This window comes from Ovis canadensis, chromosome 2 (assembly GCF_042477335.2).
Source record: "Ovis canadensis isolate MfBH-ARS-UI-01 breed Bighorn chromosome 2, ARS-UI_OviCan_v2, whole genome shotgun sequence".
NCBI lineage: Eukaryota > Metazoa > Chordata > Mammalia > Artiodactyla > Bovidae > Ovis > Ovis canadensis.
Window position 1 is genome coordinate 156,024,252 of NC_091246.1, and position 18,861 is coordinate 156,043,112.

General features: G+C 42.1%; 1 protein-coding gene across 7 annotated transcripts in view; it reads right to left on the reverse strand.

Moving 5' to 3' along the window:
* The window catches only part of TANC1 (tetratricopeptide repeat, ankyrin repeat and coiled-coil containing 1), a 244,374-nt gene that overhangs the window by 159,788 nt on the left and 65,725 nt on the right, over nt 1-18,861 (reverse strand). For all 7 annotated transcript variants that reach the window (XM_069577403.1, XM_069577399.1, XM_069577397.1 and 4 more), the window contains exon 3: nt 1,631-1,710. In XM_069577403.1, coding sequence (XP_069433504.1) covers nt 1,631-1,691 — 61 coding nt within the window. In that variant the 5' untranslated portion in view covers nt 1,692-1,710. The remainder of the gene's footprint in view (nt 1-1,630; nt 1,711-18,861) is intronic.

The window sequence follows — 18,861 nt, forward strand, 5'->3', positions numbered from 1 at the left end:
TATTATGAAGAAATGATTCAGAAAACACAGTAGTTGTTCTTTAAAGACCAAAGAGGAAAATAAACCCCAAATCATATGCTCTACAATTGGAAAAGTTTCAGACACAAACAATGTTCACTGTCTGGCCCATCTGAAAGGCAGGGTGCTGAAAATCATTAATATACTGTAATTTCACATGAGCCTGGCATGGGTCACAGAGGATGGTATGGCCTGTTGTGAAAGACTCCATTACTTCATAGGGAGTTTTGGCTTGGAGACCCTGGCTCTGAGAAAAATAACCCACTGGTTGGCAGCTTTAGCCTAACAGACAGCTTTAGGATCTAACTTTATCCTGGAAATTACAAAGGCATCTAAAGAAGCAAATAACACAGTTCCTAGGATGAGTGTCAGCTGAGCTGGAACTGGTTAAAAATTTTTTTGTTTTAGACAGCTTTTGGAAAACTCAAGAGGAGGTGGTTTGGTCTTGACCCAGAAGAGGATGAAGAACCACCCACCCGCCCCATAGAAATTATGTGAACTGAAAATTCTCCATAGTAACAATCCTAATTAATTATTCAAAGCTGGAAGTTAATTTTCTAAAGTTAAGAGCTAACTATGGTCTCCTGTTTCCAATATCAAAGACTGGTCTCTGCTTTGCATCTGCTTAGCCAGGCATTAATGAGAAGCTTTTAATGGAATTTTTCAGCAACTTCACAACAAAGTCTCTACTTGGTTAAAGGGAAATTAATAACAGAAAATCCACCTAGGTTCCATATAAACAAAATTTTATAAGTTCACTTATTCTTTTACAGAAACAACATAACAATATTACCAGAAGGCATTACAAGATCTTTCGAATTAGAGTTAACTATAATTCAACTTATTTATATCTTAATAGAAATTAAAACTGAACTGTTATTCAGTATACAGTAACTCAGAAAACCAGCCATTCTCTGACTCTAGATTAACATGAGTTTACAGAGTGAAATGGCACATTTCAGGGTAATCGATCCATGCTAACAGATTTTTACTGTGCAACACAGGCAGATAACGTAGTTTTTCTGGTGAGTGGTCGCCAAAATAAGCTTAGAGGACTTTACCACACAGAATGCAGTGTAGAATCATACAGTGACCGCATACGCACCAGAACCCTACCAACCCGAGAGAAATCCAAGCCAGATTAAGTGGCTCTCATCACAATGAAAACTAGCAGCCTGGCTACCAGTGGGGCCACACCTGTTAGGGGGAATCTGATGCTCAAAAGACGAGGAGCAGTCAGCCAGCAGTTGGTCAAACATAAAATGCAAGCGTGTGTGGGAAAAGAGAAAGGGCTTTCTAGAAAACAAATTCCTAGGCACACCTGCTCTCCCTCAATGTCTATAACTCTGCCTCTGGATCTGAATGAAATGATAAAATTATGACCCTTACAAGTCTTCAGGGAAAGGATTTGGTTCAGAACCCAAACTCAATTTTCAAAGTCCCCTCCCAGAAGAAAGCACAGAAATACACTCAGCTTCTCATGGTCTCCTGGATGCTGTTTGTTCTAACCCGCATCACTTCTCGGAAGACAATAGCAGCCTGGATGAAGCAGGGCCTTTCGGACTCACAACGACCATGCTTGCTCAGCTCAACTCCCACCTTGGACACATACCTGTTTCCTTCTTGCTTCCCTTTCCTCCCTCTCGGCTCTTCTTCAGCACAGCCTTTAACATTTTCAACACTCCTTTGCTTCTAAAGAGAAGAGGAGGGGAAGGAAGAGGAATTAAGGATTATAAATTGGAACTGAACTTGCATACTGACACAAAAGGCAACTTGTCTTCAAACAAACAGATCACTTAGGGTAAGATAAAGGTAACGAGTTTTAGTTTAATTTTCTGTGAATAAACTAACATGGGGAACTAAAGGCTAAAGACACAGTGTTTTATAACCCTTAATGAAGTGATCAGAAGGTCACTGTCTTTTTATAAAAGTAGGAAAAAAAAAAAAACCCACAATGGTGCATTCTCAGCATTCCACATCTAATTAAGGTTATGAGGCTAAATGTGGACACATTACTGTAAGATGTCTGGCATAGGAATGTGGGTCTCCCCCGGTTCATGAAAAGAAAACATTAAGACAGAATCAAAAAGATAACAGTTAAGAAGGAAGCTACATGGTTAACGGCATGGTTTACAGGTGCTACTGATTATACAACCATAAGGAAAACATTTTGGAAGGCTAATCAGAACAAAACATTACTGAAAAACATTTGGAAAATAAATACAGGGGGAACACTTTTCAACCCTGATGTCATGGGATCTGATCAAATAGCACACACTGCAGTGGGTTTTTACCACATATACTTAGGACTCTGGAGATGGGGGTGAGGAGGTAAGGAGAACAAGCCTGTGGCTGAATCCCTTAAATAATGAGCTGTATTTTTTAAGCAGGGTTATATTGAGCACATAAAAACAACACAATGGTCCAGGCCTAAGATGTAACATAAAACCACCCCTCCAGCAAGAGACAGACAAAAGGACCATTATTTTGCCAGTTAGGCTTCTTTAGCTCTCTTCCCTCCACTAACTCAGATGAGCTGGCCAGACAACCCCAAACAGTAACAAATCTGAATGGATTGTGTTACGATCACACCCTTGTTAACACGCTAAGGAGAGGCAGGTAGAAGAAGGCGAGCAGCTTGCTGCTGAAGAGAAAGCAGAGAGGGGACAGACAACTCTTCCGCAGAAAAACCTGCCTTGTGAGCACCAATGCTTCCAAAGGCCTCAGGATAACACCCCACACAAGCACACACCACCCCAGAGTTGATTCTAGGTTTTCCGCTGAGAGGGAGGAAGTGTCCCGTGTACAACATAGGCACACAGGGTGACCTCTCTTATCACTGGGTCTGGGCCTGTATTTATCTTTCCAAGGCTTTTGTTTTCCTGATGAAGAACCAGAGACCCTGGGAGGCCAACTCGCCCAGGGGTCACACAGCTAATTAATAGTAGGGCCAGAATCTAAACAGCAGACTCCCAGCAAGGGTCCCCCTCCTTCCAACGCGCTGGCCTCTCTGCTCCATGAAATGAAAGCTTCGGACAACAGCAATCAAACCAGCCAAAAAAAATTAACAACCAACCAACCAACCTGAAAGATACTAGGAAGAAAATAATTTAAGCAGAATTTGGAGAAAGCCACAGTGAAACTTATTGAGCGTTAAATCATCTTACAGAAAAAAAGTCTTTACACACGAAAGGGGCATGGCTCAGAGCCTAATTCTTTTTTAAAAAGCTACTTGAATGGACCCTTGTGAAAAGACATGGGTTTCATGACGCGCAAGCTCTGAATTTGGAAGTGGGCCACAGTGTGCTTCCATAGGGGAACTGTGGAAGCACAGATTTCTCTTGACAGTCATGCTTGAAGGAAACAGTGCAAAATGTTGTGGCATTTAAAAAAAAGGCGGGGGTAGGCAAAATTAGATAATAAATACATGCCTGGTAAGCACAGACATTTTCTTTTCCAAATTAAAAAACCAATCAACCAAACTTCAAGGTTTGTCATTTAGCAAAGACTACATACTAAAGAAATAAGACAAAGACAATTATCGATGGAGCCTTGTCAGCAGAGCTTGGCCAAGGTCCTCATGAAACTTTTCCCTGTGTTTTCCTGGATCACTGAACAGCTCAGGCCCCATCGTGGTGGTGAAGCTGCTCCTGATTAACCACCCAGGTCTCCACCAATCCACAACAGATCTACACACCTTTTGGAATACATGTCCCACAGGCTAAGGACTGGCAGACATGGAGTTGGGCATCTCATCTCAGGTACCGTAGATACCTATTTCAGGGAGCTCAGCTGTTTTCAGGAAAGTCACACCTTCCATGTCAGTGGTCTCCAATGAAGAGGCTATCAAATATCTGCTATAAGTTTTTCTCCCAGTTCTTGCTTCCCTCCCCCAACCCCAAATAGTAACTCAATGGAAACAGCCTACATTTATATTCTAAATGATATTCAGACTGCAACATGGAGAAATTTTGATTATGTGTGTGTGCATGCTCAGTCGCTCTGCTGTGTCCAACTCTTTGTGACCCCATGGACTGTAGCCCGCCAGACTCCTCTGTCCATGAAAAATTTCCAAGCAACAATACTGGAATGGATTGACATTTCCTACTCCAGGGGATCTTCCCAACCCAGGGAATGAAACCATGTCTCCTGCATTGGCAAGCAGATTCTTGACCGCTGTGCCATCTGGGAGGGCCCCCTTAAATCATTGTATCTGAGTGAAAAATTAAGGCCCCCTCCCAGCCCCCATACACACATAAGCTGGAAAGGAAAAAAGGAAAACTGCTCCCTGTGGGCTAAATTCTAAAATTAACACAGATCAGAGTAGAGCTATACAAAGTCCCACTTAGTCATGGCTCAAAAGATCTAACTGGAATTTGACATACATCAACAGACCATTCAAACACTGAGCCCATCTGAAGCAAGGTGGTCAGAAACGGCAAGAGCAGTAATAGGCTGGTGGGGCCCACATTAGCATATCATCCAGAGAAGATTCTCTGCACACCTGATAGTACCTATGAATTCATAAGTACATACCCCCCACATCCAGAAACAGACCCTCTAGGCTACGGTACCCAGTGCTATTTAACACTGGCATTGTAACTACTTTCCCTTCTTCTGATTCTGTTCTCACTGAGCAGGGTCTCATAATCTGACTTTTTAACCTAACAACGGTGGAGGAGAGTGTGCTGGCTCTGGTCAACCCAACACAACTGCCTAGCTTGTTGGCAGATATGACTCGGAATAAATTAATAAACCGGTGTTCTGGCTTGAAACAAAAGCTCTCATGAGAAAGAGTTCTGCCAAAGGTAGTCACTTTGCCAAGTACCATCTATGTAAGACATAAAGAATATTAAGTTTCTGATTCCATTCTCGAATGCAAATGCCACCGTGAAGCAGTCTTATGAGAGCAGCTGCAGGACCCTTCCTGAATGACACCTTTTGCATCACCTCCCTTCCTGTAGCAACTTCAACTACTGTCACTGTTCATCTAAAAAGGGTGAGCACTGCCTGCTATAGAAGTGAATCACATAGAAATTATGCAAACGAGCCTTCCAGGCACAGTAATTCAGATCTAAATGATTAAATAATAAGCCCAAAACCCAGAAAAGAAACTGCCAGAAAAAAAAAGAAACTGCCAGAAGTTATCAGTTCAGTTCAGTTGCTCAGTCGTGTCTGACTCTTTGCAACCCCATGAATCACAGCACGCCAGGCCTCCCTGTCTATCATCAACTCCCGGAGTTCACTCAAACTGATGTCCATCGAGTTGCTGATGCCATCCAGCCATCTCATCCTTTGTCGTCCCCTTCTCCGCCTGCCCCCAATCCCTCCCAGCCTCAGGGTCTTTTCCAATGAGTCAACTCTTCGTATGAGGTGGCCAAAGTATTGGAGATTCAGCTTTAGCATAGCCTGATGAACTATGGACAGAGGTTCGTGACCCTGTACAGGAGACAGGGATCAAGACCATCCCCATGGAAAAGAAATGCAAAAAAGCAAAATCGTTGTCTGGGGAGGCCTTACAAATAGCTGTGAAAAGAAGAGAAGTGAAAAGCCAAGGAGAAAAGGAAAGATATAAGCATCTGAATACAGAGTTCCAAAGAATAGCAAGGAGAGATAAGAAAGCCTTCCTCAGTGATCAATGCAAAGAAACAGAGGAAAACAACAGAATGGGAAAGACTAGAGATCTCTTCAAGAAAATTAGAGATACCAAGGAAACATTTCATGCAAAGATGGGGTCAATAAAGGACAGAAATGGTATGTACCTAACTGAAGCAGAAGATATTAAGAGGTGGCAAGAATACACAGAAGAACTGTACAAAAAAGAAGTTATCAAGTTCCTGATAAATTAAAAAATCATACATGTAACAGTGTACTTAAAAACAAGCATGATAGGATAAAATAAGAAATACTGTCCTTTTTCACTTTACCGTATTACAGATCAAGAGTCACAGGTATAACAAAAATAAATACTGGCCAAACAGAATCCCTCAATTTCTACCCCATAAAAACCTTAGCTTCTACCACACAAGTAGTATAAACATATGGTTGGATATAAATATTTAAAAATAAATATTGGAAAAAGTGGAGAACTTTGGTTCTCATTTCTTTATATATTTTTGAGGAAGAGAGAAAAGACCAGCCTCTAGGTCACAACAACTGAAATTATCTAATGAGAGAAAATTTCCTATAATGCTTATTTAAAAGAAAATAAAATGAGCATATGACATTATCTTCAATGATCTGCAGTCACCCAGATTTTCTTGTTTTTCTACTATCATTCAACATCTAAGTTTCCCAAATGCCACAGATTCTTCCTTTTAAAACTCAGGAAGTTACATCAACGATTTAGTTTACTTTTACTGCTCAGATTTCTCCTTTAACACATAAACTCTTTGGAGATAGGCATAATGTCTCCATGTTATATGTTAAATAAGCATTCTGCACAGTGATTACAATGGTATATAAAAAATAACAAAAGTTATCCTAGATTAAACAGTGAGATGACTTCAAAACAAGACAAAAACCTATTTCAGTCTGCAATCCCAATGGCAGTATAATAAACATGACCACTTTGTGTGAAATCATAAAGTAATACCAGCCTTCAAGCCTTCCTCTTCAGGAGTGCCATACTGCCTATTTACATTATTTCAAGTCAAATCCATGAGCTGAGGGCGGGGACTACGTTTATTCTTGAACAGATACAAACAGAAGCCGGAACACAGTCTTCGCACCCACTCTGTTCTCAGTATTTGTTGATAGATTTAACTAGGCTGCAATGAACACAGATGAGCTATTTCCTCCAAATCAAGCAATTAAACAACATTTATAGCAGTTTATAAATTATAAAGAATATTCCTATATATTTTCATTTGCAAAGAATGCAAAAAAACTCAGTTAAGTCCATGAGATACTTGGGAGGAAAATGCTGCATTTTACTATACCCTTTCATGTCCACACCTGAGTCAGCCTTAAAATCTCAAGATAACAAAACCTTATCCAGTTATCCTGGACACCTAAACATATGCTATTTGCTCATGCCATGGAAAGGGACTTCTTGCATCAAACCATCTACCTGACCTCACAGCAAAGCAGTCTCAGAAGATGACTCCATTCTTTAGTTGTTGAAACATGTATATCATCATATGTGAAATGGATCGCCAGTCCAGGTTCGATGTATGAGACAGGGTGCTTGGGGCTGGTGCACTGGGATGACCCAGAGGGATGGGATGGGGAGGGAGGTGGGAGGGGAGTTCAGGATGGGGAACACATGTACACCAATGGCGGATTTATGTCAATGTATGGCAAAACTAACAATATTGTAAAGTAATTAGCCTCTAACAAATAAATAAATTAAAATAAAATAAAAATTTTTTAAAGGGGATGTAATGTATAGCATGGGATAATAATGAATAGCATTGTATTGGAAGTTGGAAAGTTGCTAAGTAAATATTGAAACTTCTCATCAAATGAGAGGTGATAGCAACTGTGTATGATGAAAAATGGTAATTGAACTTCGTGTGATCATTTCACAATGTATAAATTTGTCAAATCATTGTATCTTACAGCAAAACAAATATAGTATTGTATGTCAATTATACTTCAAAAATAAAAAAATAAAAATAACCTAATTTGTAAAATAAACAAATAAATAAAGCCAGAGTAGCAATATTTACAAGTGAAAAACACTGGAAAGTAAGACACACATACTCATTAAGAAAAAAAATTTTTTTTTAATTTCAAAGAGACATCAAAAATATCCTCAATTTTAGGGACTCAAAATGTTTTCAAAGTAATAAGATTTAAGACTCACCTAACACAATAGTGATGACATTTGTAGGGCTGCCTTTAGAACCTTCCTTTGCATTGGCAACTTTTACTATTTATCGAAAGAAAGGAAATGGGTGACAGTGGTGATGGGGGTGATGGTGTCTAAAGCAGCCTATAGGATAAATAATACGGAAGAGAGCAAGCTAGAGAAAACAAAGTCGAATAGAGACCACAAAAGGAAACAAAGAGCTCTGCTGGGGAGGCGCAGGCTGCTGCTGGAAACTCATGGAAAACTGTATTGTTAATAGAAGCTTCCTGAAAGCAAGAGCCATATCTTGACGACATTCTTTTACAGTTCCCAGGAGGCTGGGGAGAAAAACCAACCCTTGTTGAATACTTGAAATTCCAGGCGGTCTCTCTCACATTTTTCCCCACCCTGGCTAGTAGAGAAAACCTAGGAATCAAGAGACCTGACCCTGGCATTGTGACAGGAAACAGGCCATTAAACGTCTCTGGGATGCAGATGCTTCGTCCAGGAAAGTTGCAGGAAAAGAGAAGGGGTTATTGATCAAGAAATCAGAAGGCAATTGTGATGATAAGTTAAAATAGTGGCCTTTCATATGGCTTAACATGCAGAGCTGGGGAAAAGGAGATAAAGCACAGGGGAATGATGCCGTAAGACACAACAGACCTAACCAGCTGGTCCTCTCTATTTGAACTCATTCTACAAACTCTACGTCTAATTCTGCTGTTCTTTAAAGCTAGGTCTGTCTTAGGCAAAAAGATGTCAAGTTTGACTATGAGTTAATAACAGGAAAGTACATTTACAGTCACAAGTAATGTGAATTTAAAAGAGTTCTGGAGGGAAAAAAACAGAGTTCTGGGCATGAAGTTTGAAATCAGATGCTTAAGTTCTGATGCCCCAAATTCAGTGCAAATTCCCTATTAGATCGAAGTCATTTTCAACCCCTATTTAAAATACTCTGTAGAAAGATATACAAGTTGTTTTGAGAAACATGTCTTTAAAAATCTCAGTCTCCAAAGCTAGTATTTCATGTTGCTAAAAAATTACTACATATAAGTTTGTTTAAAGAAGTTTTCATTTTGATAACACATGGCAGAAGAGAAATTTTACTTTTGGAAGAAAATATTAAGAAGTGACCTGCTTCTGGCTACAAGATCCATTTTCCTATAATGTGAAGAGATTTGTTTCATTCAACTTTGAATACCATGCCCTTCATAAAACCTTCCCAGGCCATGATAGTCAAAAGGTACGTTTAATTCCACACCTCACTTTGTACTATCAATCAAAATCACAGTGAAAAATAATGAACTCTACAAATCTCCCATGGTACCTAAAAAGGTCCCTTACTTGTAACAAACACCAAGTCTCCTTAAATGAAAGAATCAGTTCAGTTCAGTCGCTCAGTCGTGTCCGACTCTTTCTGACCCCATGAGTCACAGCATGCCAGGCCTCCCTGTCTATCACCACCTCCCGGAGTTCACTCAGACTTGCATCCATCGAGTCAATGATGCCATCCAGCCATCTCATCCTCTGTCGTCCCCTTCTTCTCCTGCCCCCAATCCCTCCCAGCATCACAGTCTTTTCCAGTGAGTCAACTCTTCACATGAGGTGGCCAAAGTACTGGAATTTTAGCTTTAGCCTCAGTCCTTCCAAAGAAATCCCAGGGTTGATCTTCAGAATGGACTGGTTGGATCTCCTTGCAGTCCAAGGGACTCTCAAGAGTCTTCTCCAACACCACAGTTCAAAAGCATCAATTCTTCGGCTCTCAGCCTTCTTCACAGTCCAACTCTCACATCCATACATGACTACTGGAAAAACCATAGTCTTGACTAGACAGACCTTAGTCAGCAAAGTAATGTCTCTGCTTTTGAATATGCTATCTAGGTTGGTCATAACTTTTCTTCCGAGGAGTAAGTGTCTTTTAATCTCATGGCTGCAATCACCATCTGCAGTGATTTTGGAGCCCAGAAAAATAAAATCTGACACTGTTTCCACTGTTTCCCCATCTATTTCCCATGAAGTGATGGGACCAGATGCCATGATCTTCGTTTTCTGAATGTTGAGCTCCAAGCCAACTTTTTCACTCTCTTCTTTCACTTTCATCAAGAGGCTTTTTAGTTTCTCTTCACTTTCTGCCATAAGAGTGGTGTCATCTGCATATCTGAGGTTATTGATATTTCTCCCAGCAATCTTGATTCCAGCTTGTGTTTTTTCCAGCCCAGCGTTTCTCATGATGTACTCTGCATAAAATTTAAATAAGCAGGGTGACAATATACAGCCTTGACATACTCCTTTTCCTATTTGGAACCAATCTGTTGTTCCATGTCCAGTTCTAACTGTTGCTTCCTGGCCTGCATACAAATTTCTCAAGAGGCAGGTCAGGTGGTCTGGTATTCCCATCTCTTTCAGAATTTTCCAGTTTATTGTGATCCACACAGTCAAAGGCTTTGGCATAGTCAATAAAGCAGAAATAGATGTTTTTCTGGAACTCTCTTGCTTTTTCCATGATCCAGCGGATGTTGGCAATTTGATCTCTGATTCCTCTGCCTTTTCTAAAACCAGCCTGAACATGAGGAAGTTCATGGTTCATGTATCGCTGAAGCCTGGCTTGGAGAATTTTAAGCATTACTTTGCTAGCGTGTGAGATGAGTGCAATTGTGCGGTAGTTTGAGCATTCTTTGGTATTGCCTTTGGGATTGGAAGGAAAACTGACCTTTCCAGCCCTATGGCCACTGCTGAGTTTTCCAAATTTGCTGGCATATTGAGTGCAGCACTTTCACACCATCATCTTTCAGGATTTGAAATAGCTCAACTGGAATTCCATCACCTCCACTAGCTTTGTTCATAGTGATGCTTTCTAAGGCCCACTTGACTTCACATTCCAGGATGTCTGGCTCTAGATGAGTGATCACATCATCATGATTATCCGGGTCGTGAAGATCTTTTTTGTACATTTCTTCTGTGTATTCTTGCCATCTCTTCTTAATATCTTCTGCTTCTGTGAGGTCCATACCATTTCTGTCCTTTATTGAGCCCATCTTTGCATGAAATGTTCCCCTGGTATCTCTAATTTTCTTGAAGAGATCTCTAGTCTTTCCCATTCTGTTCTTTTCCTCTATTTCTTTGCACTGATCACTGAAGAAGGGTTTCTTATCTCTCCATGCTATTCTTTGGAACTCTGTATTCGATGCTTATATCTTTCCTTTTCTCCTTGGCTTTTCGCTTCTCTTCTTTTCACAGCTATTTGTAAGGCTTCCCTAGACAGCCATTTTGCTTTTTTGCATTTCTTTTCTATGGGGATGGTCTTGATCCCTGTCTTCCGTACAGTGTCACGAACCTCTGTCCATAGTTCATCAGGCACTCTGTGTATCAGATCTAGGCCCTTAAATCTATTTCTCACTTCCACTGTATAATCTTAAGGGATTTGATTTAGGTCATACCTGAATGGTCTAGTGGTTTTCCCTGCTTTCTTCAATTTAAGTCTGAATTTGGTAATAAGGAGTTCATGATCTGAGCCACAGTCAGCTCCTGGTCTTGTTTTTGTTGACTGTATAGAGCTTCTCCATCTTTGGCTGCAAAGAATATAATCAATCTGATTTCAGTGTTGACCATCTGGTGATGTCCATGTGTAGAGTCTTTTCTTGTGTTGTTGGAAGAGGGTGTTTGCTATGACCAGTGCATTTTCTTGGCAAAACTCTATTAGTCTTTGCCCTGCTTCATTCCACATTCCAAGGCTAAATTTGCCTGTTACTCCAGGTGTTTCTTGACTTCCTACTTTTGCATTCCCGTCCCCTATAATTAAAAGGACATCTTTTTTGGGTGTTAGTTCTAAAAGGTCTTATAGGTCTTCATAGAACCGTTCAACTTCAGCTACTTCAGTGTTACTGGTTAGGGCACAGACTTGGATAAATGTGATACTGAATGGTTTGCCTTGAAGACGAACAGAGATCATTCTGTCGTTTTTGAGATTGCATCCAAGTACTACATTTCGGACTCTTTTGTTGACCATGATGGCTACTCCATTTCTTCTGAGGGATTCCTGCCCGCAGTAGTAAATATAATGGTCATCTGAGTTAAATTCACCCATTCCAGTCCATTTTAGTTTGCTGATTCCTAGAATGTCAACGTTCACTCTTGCCATGTCCTGATTGACCACTTCCAATTTGCCTTGATTCATGGACCTGACATTCCAGGTTCCTATGCAATATTGCTGAATAGCGAGGTTGTTATGGAGGGAAAATCAAAATCAATAGCAATCCTCTCCAACAACAGATTTGGGCTAATAATTTGAGAATTCTTTTGTTACCAAGTACTAATTTCCAAGTTTATGGACAAAGTTATTTGACTTACAGCACATTCCCATGGCAGGATCAGGCTTTCAGAAGTACCAGCTGCAGGTAGGTTTCATTTGGGGATTTTAAATATACACACAGAAAGGATTAGTACAACAGAGAAGCCAAAGCCTGAAATCAATACATTCTGCCTCAAACCAGGAAAGGTTCAGGTAGGGAAATAACCAAGTGCAGCTGCTGCTGCTGCTGCTAAGTCACTTCAGTTGTGTCCGACTCTGTGTGAGCCCACAGACAGTAGTTCACCAGGCTCTGCCATCCCCGGGATTCTCCAGGCAAGAACACTGCAGTGGGTTGTCATTTCCTTCTCCAATGCATGGAAGTGAAAAGTGAAAGTGAAGTCACTCCAGTCGTGTCCAACTCTTCATGATCCCATGGACTGCAGCCTACCAGGCTCCTCCATCCATGGGATTTTCCAGGGAAGGGTACCGGAGTAGGTTGCCCTTGCCTTCCCTGAACCAAGTGCAGAGTTCCTGGCAATTATCATTATGCCTCCCAGGCCAATGGCTCTCATGCAGGATAGAGCACTAGTCTTGCAGAAAGCCCCTGCTTATCTAGAAGCTTCACCCAGGTGCTCCCCAACCAGGCACCTGCCTCTCAACCTAACAGCATGACACTACCTAACTAGAGAACAAAATAACTGTGACATTATTATCATCACCACCACCATCCAGATGGCCACAGATATTTAATTTATTAGAGAAAGAAAAGGCATTTCACAAGCCCACTTCAAAAATCTATTTCAAAAGCTTCCTCTTAGAAGCCTTCCTGGTCTTACTCTCATTGCTTACCCACCTGCCTCCTCCACTAGGCTGTGGGCCTCTGAATGGCCAGACCCTGCCAAGCTTCACCAGCACAGTTTTCTCACTTCAATATCAATGGACATATCAGAGAGCAACACAATCTTAACCCATCTCTAATTCTCAAAGGGAAAAACTGTACCTCAGAACACACTGCCAGCCTAATAAATTTAAGTAAATGTAACCTCCTTGTTTAAAATGCAAGACCCTGAGCATCAGAGGAACTTGTCCTGACTCTCCTAAGATAGGGTTAGATTTTCCAATTACGGAATAAGCACTAGGCTAGGTGTTTCATTCTGCACACATTCCTGAGTCTCCACTCTGTGCCAGTCAGAGCGGGGTGCAAAGTATAACATGTGGGCGGAGGAAGACAACATCGTCAACAAACACGGGCAGGAAGCCACAAGTCCAGGCCTCCCTTTTCTCTGTAAAGTGAAACTGAAGTCTGAGAGGAGCAGGGATGGTTCGGAACAGCCCCTGTAGAGAAGAGGAAGGCAAGCACAAGATTAAAAGGATAGCTCAACAGCTCAATCAGTTCTGATTGCCCAACCAAGAGCAAGACACAAGAAAAGTGTGCAATTCCATCCTCTGATGCCCAGCCCCGAGGAAGAACCATCCAGAGGACAAGAGGCTTGATCGGCCATCGGGTGTTGGCAGCACCCCAAGTGGTCGGGGTGCTCATACAAGAGTGCCCAGAGTGGTGAGGCTGGACAGGAAGCGAGTGGAGCCCCGAGCAGGACAGCCAGAGAGAACAGGGATGGTGTTTCAGAGAGATCAAAGAGCAAATACAGAGGGACTAAGTGAATGAAGAAGCTAAGCAGAGGCTGTCTGATCCCCTTAATTTTAAATTCTTGGATATGTAACAATTCCAGACACTGTTAAAGCCCACATGACTGCCAGCAGCACGGTTCACTGAAGTGGAACATCCTCAAGTGAGGATCGGAAGCAAGGAAGTTAAGGGACTTGATTCTTGGCCTGGGAAAGGGCCATTCAGATGCTCCCTGCAATAAGGGAGGCAAGGTTAAGGATATCAACCACCACCCTAACAGCCAGTGTTTACCAAAGTCTTTACTATATATCAGGTTTTCCTGGTAGCTTAGCTGGTAAAGAATCCTCCTGTAATGCAGGAGACCCCAGTTCAATTTCTGAGTTAGGAAGATCCCCTGGAGAAGGGAATGGCTACCCACTCCAGTATTCTGGCCTGGAGAACTCCATGGACAGAGGAGCCTGGCAAGCTACAGCCCGTGGGGTTGCAAAGAATCAGACACAACTGAGTGACTTTCACTTTCCTTTCTTTACTGTACATCAGTTAAGTGGAAGAGTTTTATATTCTTCGGCAACCTCATTTTTAAAATCTTTAAAAAATCATCTATGATTCCTTTTTCTAAATAAGAACGCAAAGGCTTAGACAGATGAACAACTTGCCCAAGATTACGCAATTCATAAAGGTGAAGCTGGGACTTGAACCCAGCTCTGACTTGAAAGCTCAGGCTCTGAATTGCTACCTCCCAAGTCCTCAATGAACCAGGGAGAGGGGAGCTAGGAAGGTGACTAGGAAAACACAGAACACAAGTCTCAAAGACAAAGTGGCTTTTGCATGAGGGTGACAAAGCACAGTTGTTATGGATCCAGCTGAGGATAGCTGGGAAAAAGCCAATGCCAGGCCAGAGTAGCCATGAGGCCGAAGCCAGTGCAGCACCACCTAGGGTGTGGCTATGAAGCTCAGTCTCTGCATGTGGTCACACCCTTTCTCACACAGCTCCACGGAGGGTGTGACCAGACCACAGAACACTGTCCTGTGTAAGGTTTACAGCAACTAGAGACCCCAGTCCCAATCCTCATAAAGGCGATTAGCTCCTTAACAGCCGCCCCTGATTACATCTTTTTCTCTTTTCCCTTCTCCTTCCTGTGAAGTTTTCTACTTATATCATACAACAGAGTGATGAACCGCAACTCAATGGGCCACCTTCTTGATGTGTGACAATGACAGCTCCCTGAGCAAAGGTCGGAGGCATCACGTCATTAACTAAATGACCTTGGGCAAGTTATTTCGCCTTTCACTGGCTCATCCGTCTAGCAGGAACATTGCTTCCCTTCCCGTTTGACAGGGTAATATCAAGTCTCTTCCACCTCTAGGTGCTATCATTGCAAAGGGGAAGCTTTATTTCTTGTTCATAGGGCCACTGTAATCACAGCAGCTGATAAACCATCACCACAGATGAAAAAGGAACTCCTCTAAGGAGTCTATGGCATGGGCTGATGGTAAGTCTTTAGTATGAAAGGAGAAGCGATCCTGAAGACATGTCAGAAAGTCCATTTTTTTCCAAAAAGTGTTAAAAGGCACTCAATCAATCAGTGCCAGCTGAATGAAGCCTGGTATTATAAATCTAAAGAAATTAAATTTTTAAAATTGCACTGCATCTGGCCTCAAAGTGAAAAAGGTCAGGCAACTTCAAAGATGCTCTGTGAAAGGCGGCTATTCATTACGCCAAGATCCCTTGCTTACGGCGCTGAGAGACGGATCTTTCACTTAAAGCTTCAGAATAGAATATAAGACGTCAAAATCCCTCCTCCACTTCTGTCAGTGCTTGCTATGATGCTCTGAACAAGGTTATAACCTCCCCAGGACCCAATTTCATTAGGTTGGGCGTTCTCAATACCCATGTAGTTTGCTTCTTTTTTTTCCAGACTCCCCCAGGTGATTCTGATGTACAGCCAGCAACACACATTTAGGACTAATTATATTTCAGGCCCTGCTCTAAGCACTTTATATATATAGTCATTTAATCCTCACACCAGCCCTCTACAGAAGGTTCTATCAGTATCTCCATTCTATTGGGGCACAGAGAAGCTGGAACTTGCCCAGAGTCATGAAGCTCACGAGGTCCCATCCAGGCATCCGGGCTCCAGAGCCTGACCATGTAGTCCTATCCCATGCCTCCTTTTGGATAAAAGTGAGAGAGTAGCTCCCAGGGGCCTGGTGAGGTGGTGAAACAGTCAAAACTGTCAAACAGGGGGGACAAATCATCTTTGGACACACACACACCTGCCACCCCGACTGTAGCATCCCATGCCTCAAATCTTTCTTGGAAAAGAAAATCTATCTATATCTCTTATCTTGAAAAAGACACCTACTGTCCACTCCCTCAAGTTCTGCTAGGCACCCAATCAGAGTTATTTCAAACTACTGTGTTGTCAATATGTATGCTCTGGAGGTATCACACAAGATACATGCAAAAAAATGAGCACACTCAAGTCATGAGCTCACAGGTGGAAAATACTGGGAGATGGGTCATACTGTTGACGAAGAAGATACTTTGGGGCAGAGACCTCCGTGTCACATAGGCAATGCTTCCCCCATTCCACACACTTACCCAGAAATAAGAAACTATGCTATTCAAGAGGAACTCAAAACACACCTCCCCATTCTCACTAGAATTGAATGAAGCTTGTTAAAAAGCGATCGGCTGGGGTAAGGAATAGCCTTGTGCCCAAGTTCTCCTCTGGACAGTTTTACACAGTCCAGTTAATGTAACATGGTCTTAACCTTGGACATCAAAGTTCTAAAATAAATTAGGTGATGCCAGTAATAATGCAGAGTCAGACACGACTGAAGTGACTTAGCAGCAGCAGCGGTAATAACGCAGTGGAGAGCCAAACCAAATTCACTAGTGTCACACTCGTGCATCATATGAGCATCCTCTCTTCCCACAGCTAAGGCAAGTATATCAACACACGATCATGGGGCTCTTATCTGATATTTGTAAAGAAAACCATTCTGGGCCATAAACATTTGGTTGCAGTTCAGTTCAGTTCAGTCACTCAGTCGTGTCCGACTCTTTGCGACACCATGGACTGCAGAATGCCAGGCTTCCCTGTCCATCACCAACTCTTGGAGTGTCCTCAGACTCACGTTTATTGAGTCGGTGATGCCATCCAACCGCCTCATCCTGTCGTCAACTTCTCCTCCTGCCTTCAGTCTTTCCCAGCATCAGGGTTTTTTCCAATAAGTCAGTTCTTCGCATCAGGTGGCCCAAGTATTGGAATTTCAGCTTCAGCATCAGTCCTTCCAAAGAATACTGGTTGCAGTACACAGTATCAAACTGCGACTGCCACAGGGCCTATCAGAAAGGTCGCGTGGGAATGTGTGCTCAGCCGCTCCAGTCAGGCTCTTTATGACCCTATGGACTATAGCCCATCAGGATCCTCTGTCCATGGGATTCTCCAGGCAAGAATACGGGAGTTGCCATGCCCTCCTCCAGGGATCCTCCCAACCCAGGGATTAAACCTGCATTTCTTGCATTGCAGCTGGATTCTTTACCGCTGAGCCACCAGGGAAGCCCCACGTGAGAATGGGCATTGGCTTTATTTTTTAAATTCACTCCAACCGCCCCCAAATGGGGGAATACCAGAGTTCCAGATGATAAAATTCAAAGACAACTCATGCTAGGAAACAAAAGCCACACATGTAAAGGAGACCTTTTTTTAAAAAAAAAAATATTAACAAATCCAGGCTCAAAGGAAGATAGGAAAGACACAAGGGTGCCATCCAAGTCAGGAGTATCTGACCTTTTAAGTGCCATGGGCTGCCTCAGCAATCTAGACCCTCTAATCAGAATGTTTCTGAGTGATTTTGACACAAAAAATGCAATTACAGAGAAAATCAATTATACTGAAGCAGATATCAAAATATTTAAAAAGCAAATCTGTGATAATAGTAATGTGTGCTTCTTAACGCATAAATAACACGACACAGCAGCAGGTCTAAGAGCTACTGTAGTTTCCTGAGTGGTGATAGGCATAATTGATAGCTTAAACTACCTCCCTCAACATGATACAAAAGTCTATAATTTCTGTGTGCCAAAGCCACAGGTGCTACTGTTATTCCAGTTTATTCTCCCTTTCATGATTGAAGGAAAAACTATGTTTTGGCTACAGTATAGCAAAATTTGCATTTTTCTCCACCCATCAAAGTTCAGAGATGCTCTGCAGTACATCTAATGACCCTAAGAGTTTGGGACTCTTACCCAGAGAACCAGGGTCAGACCCAACAGAACCATTACTCTGACTCGCCAAAAGCTCTGCAAATAGCCCAGGAGTTGCTAGAGAAACAGTAGCTCACTTTTATCCCACTCCTGGAACCACTGAAATACAGGACATTAAACAGTAATTTACTGATTGGCGGACATTAAACAGTAATTTACTGATTGGCACACATTAGCAGGATTGGGAACTCCACAAAGACATCACCTCTAACAATTATATGCCAAGTTCCATGGTTAATTTTCACAGTAGTCTGTAAAAGTTCTATTTAACAAGAAAGTCCATCACCACCAAATTACTAACAACAGCCAGCCTGGCATCACAAGAGAGATACCTATGGAAACTTAGTATGAAACAATATACAAAAGCATGAAAGTCAGGGTGAATATTAGGGACAAATGTGTTTTATGTTAGTTTTATTTTCTCGAATTCTCTTCTTATCCTTTAAAAAAGTATTTAAGGTCTAATATGTATGGCCTTCCCATGAATTGGACCAGGCTTCCAAGAGAGACTGGTACCCAAGGCTTGGCCTCTTCCGCCCCCACTGCTTCATACAACCAGGCCACTCACCAGATGCATGCCTTCATGGGGGATGCCCTAGGAAGATAAATATCATTCAGAGTCCAAAATACACGGACTCACATTGGGCCACTGCCAGTTTCTCATGGACCCTGGGTAACTGAGACGGTTTTTGTTTTCATAGTTAGGACCTACAAACAACAGCTGCAAAAGTGTAATACTTTTTCTAGACTAATAAAATTACCTAAATCTGGCTCACTGCTTCAGCTGTGGCAGCAGCCAAACTTCCCAGAAAGATGCAAGCCCTGTATAGATTCCAGAAGATCTGGGATGGGAGCTC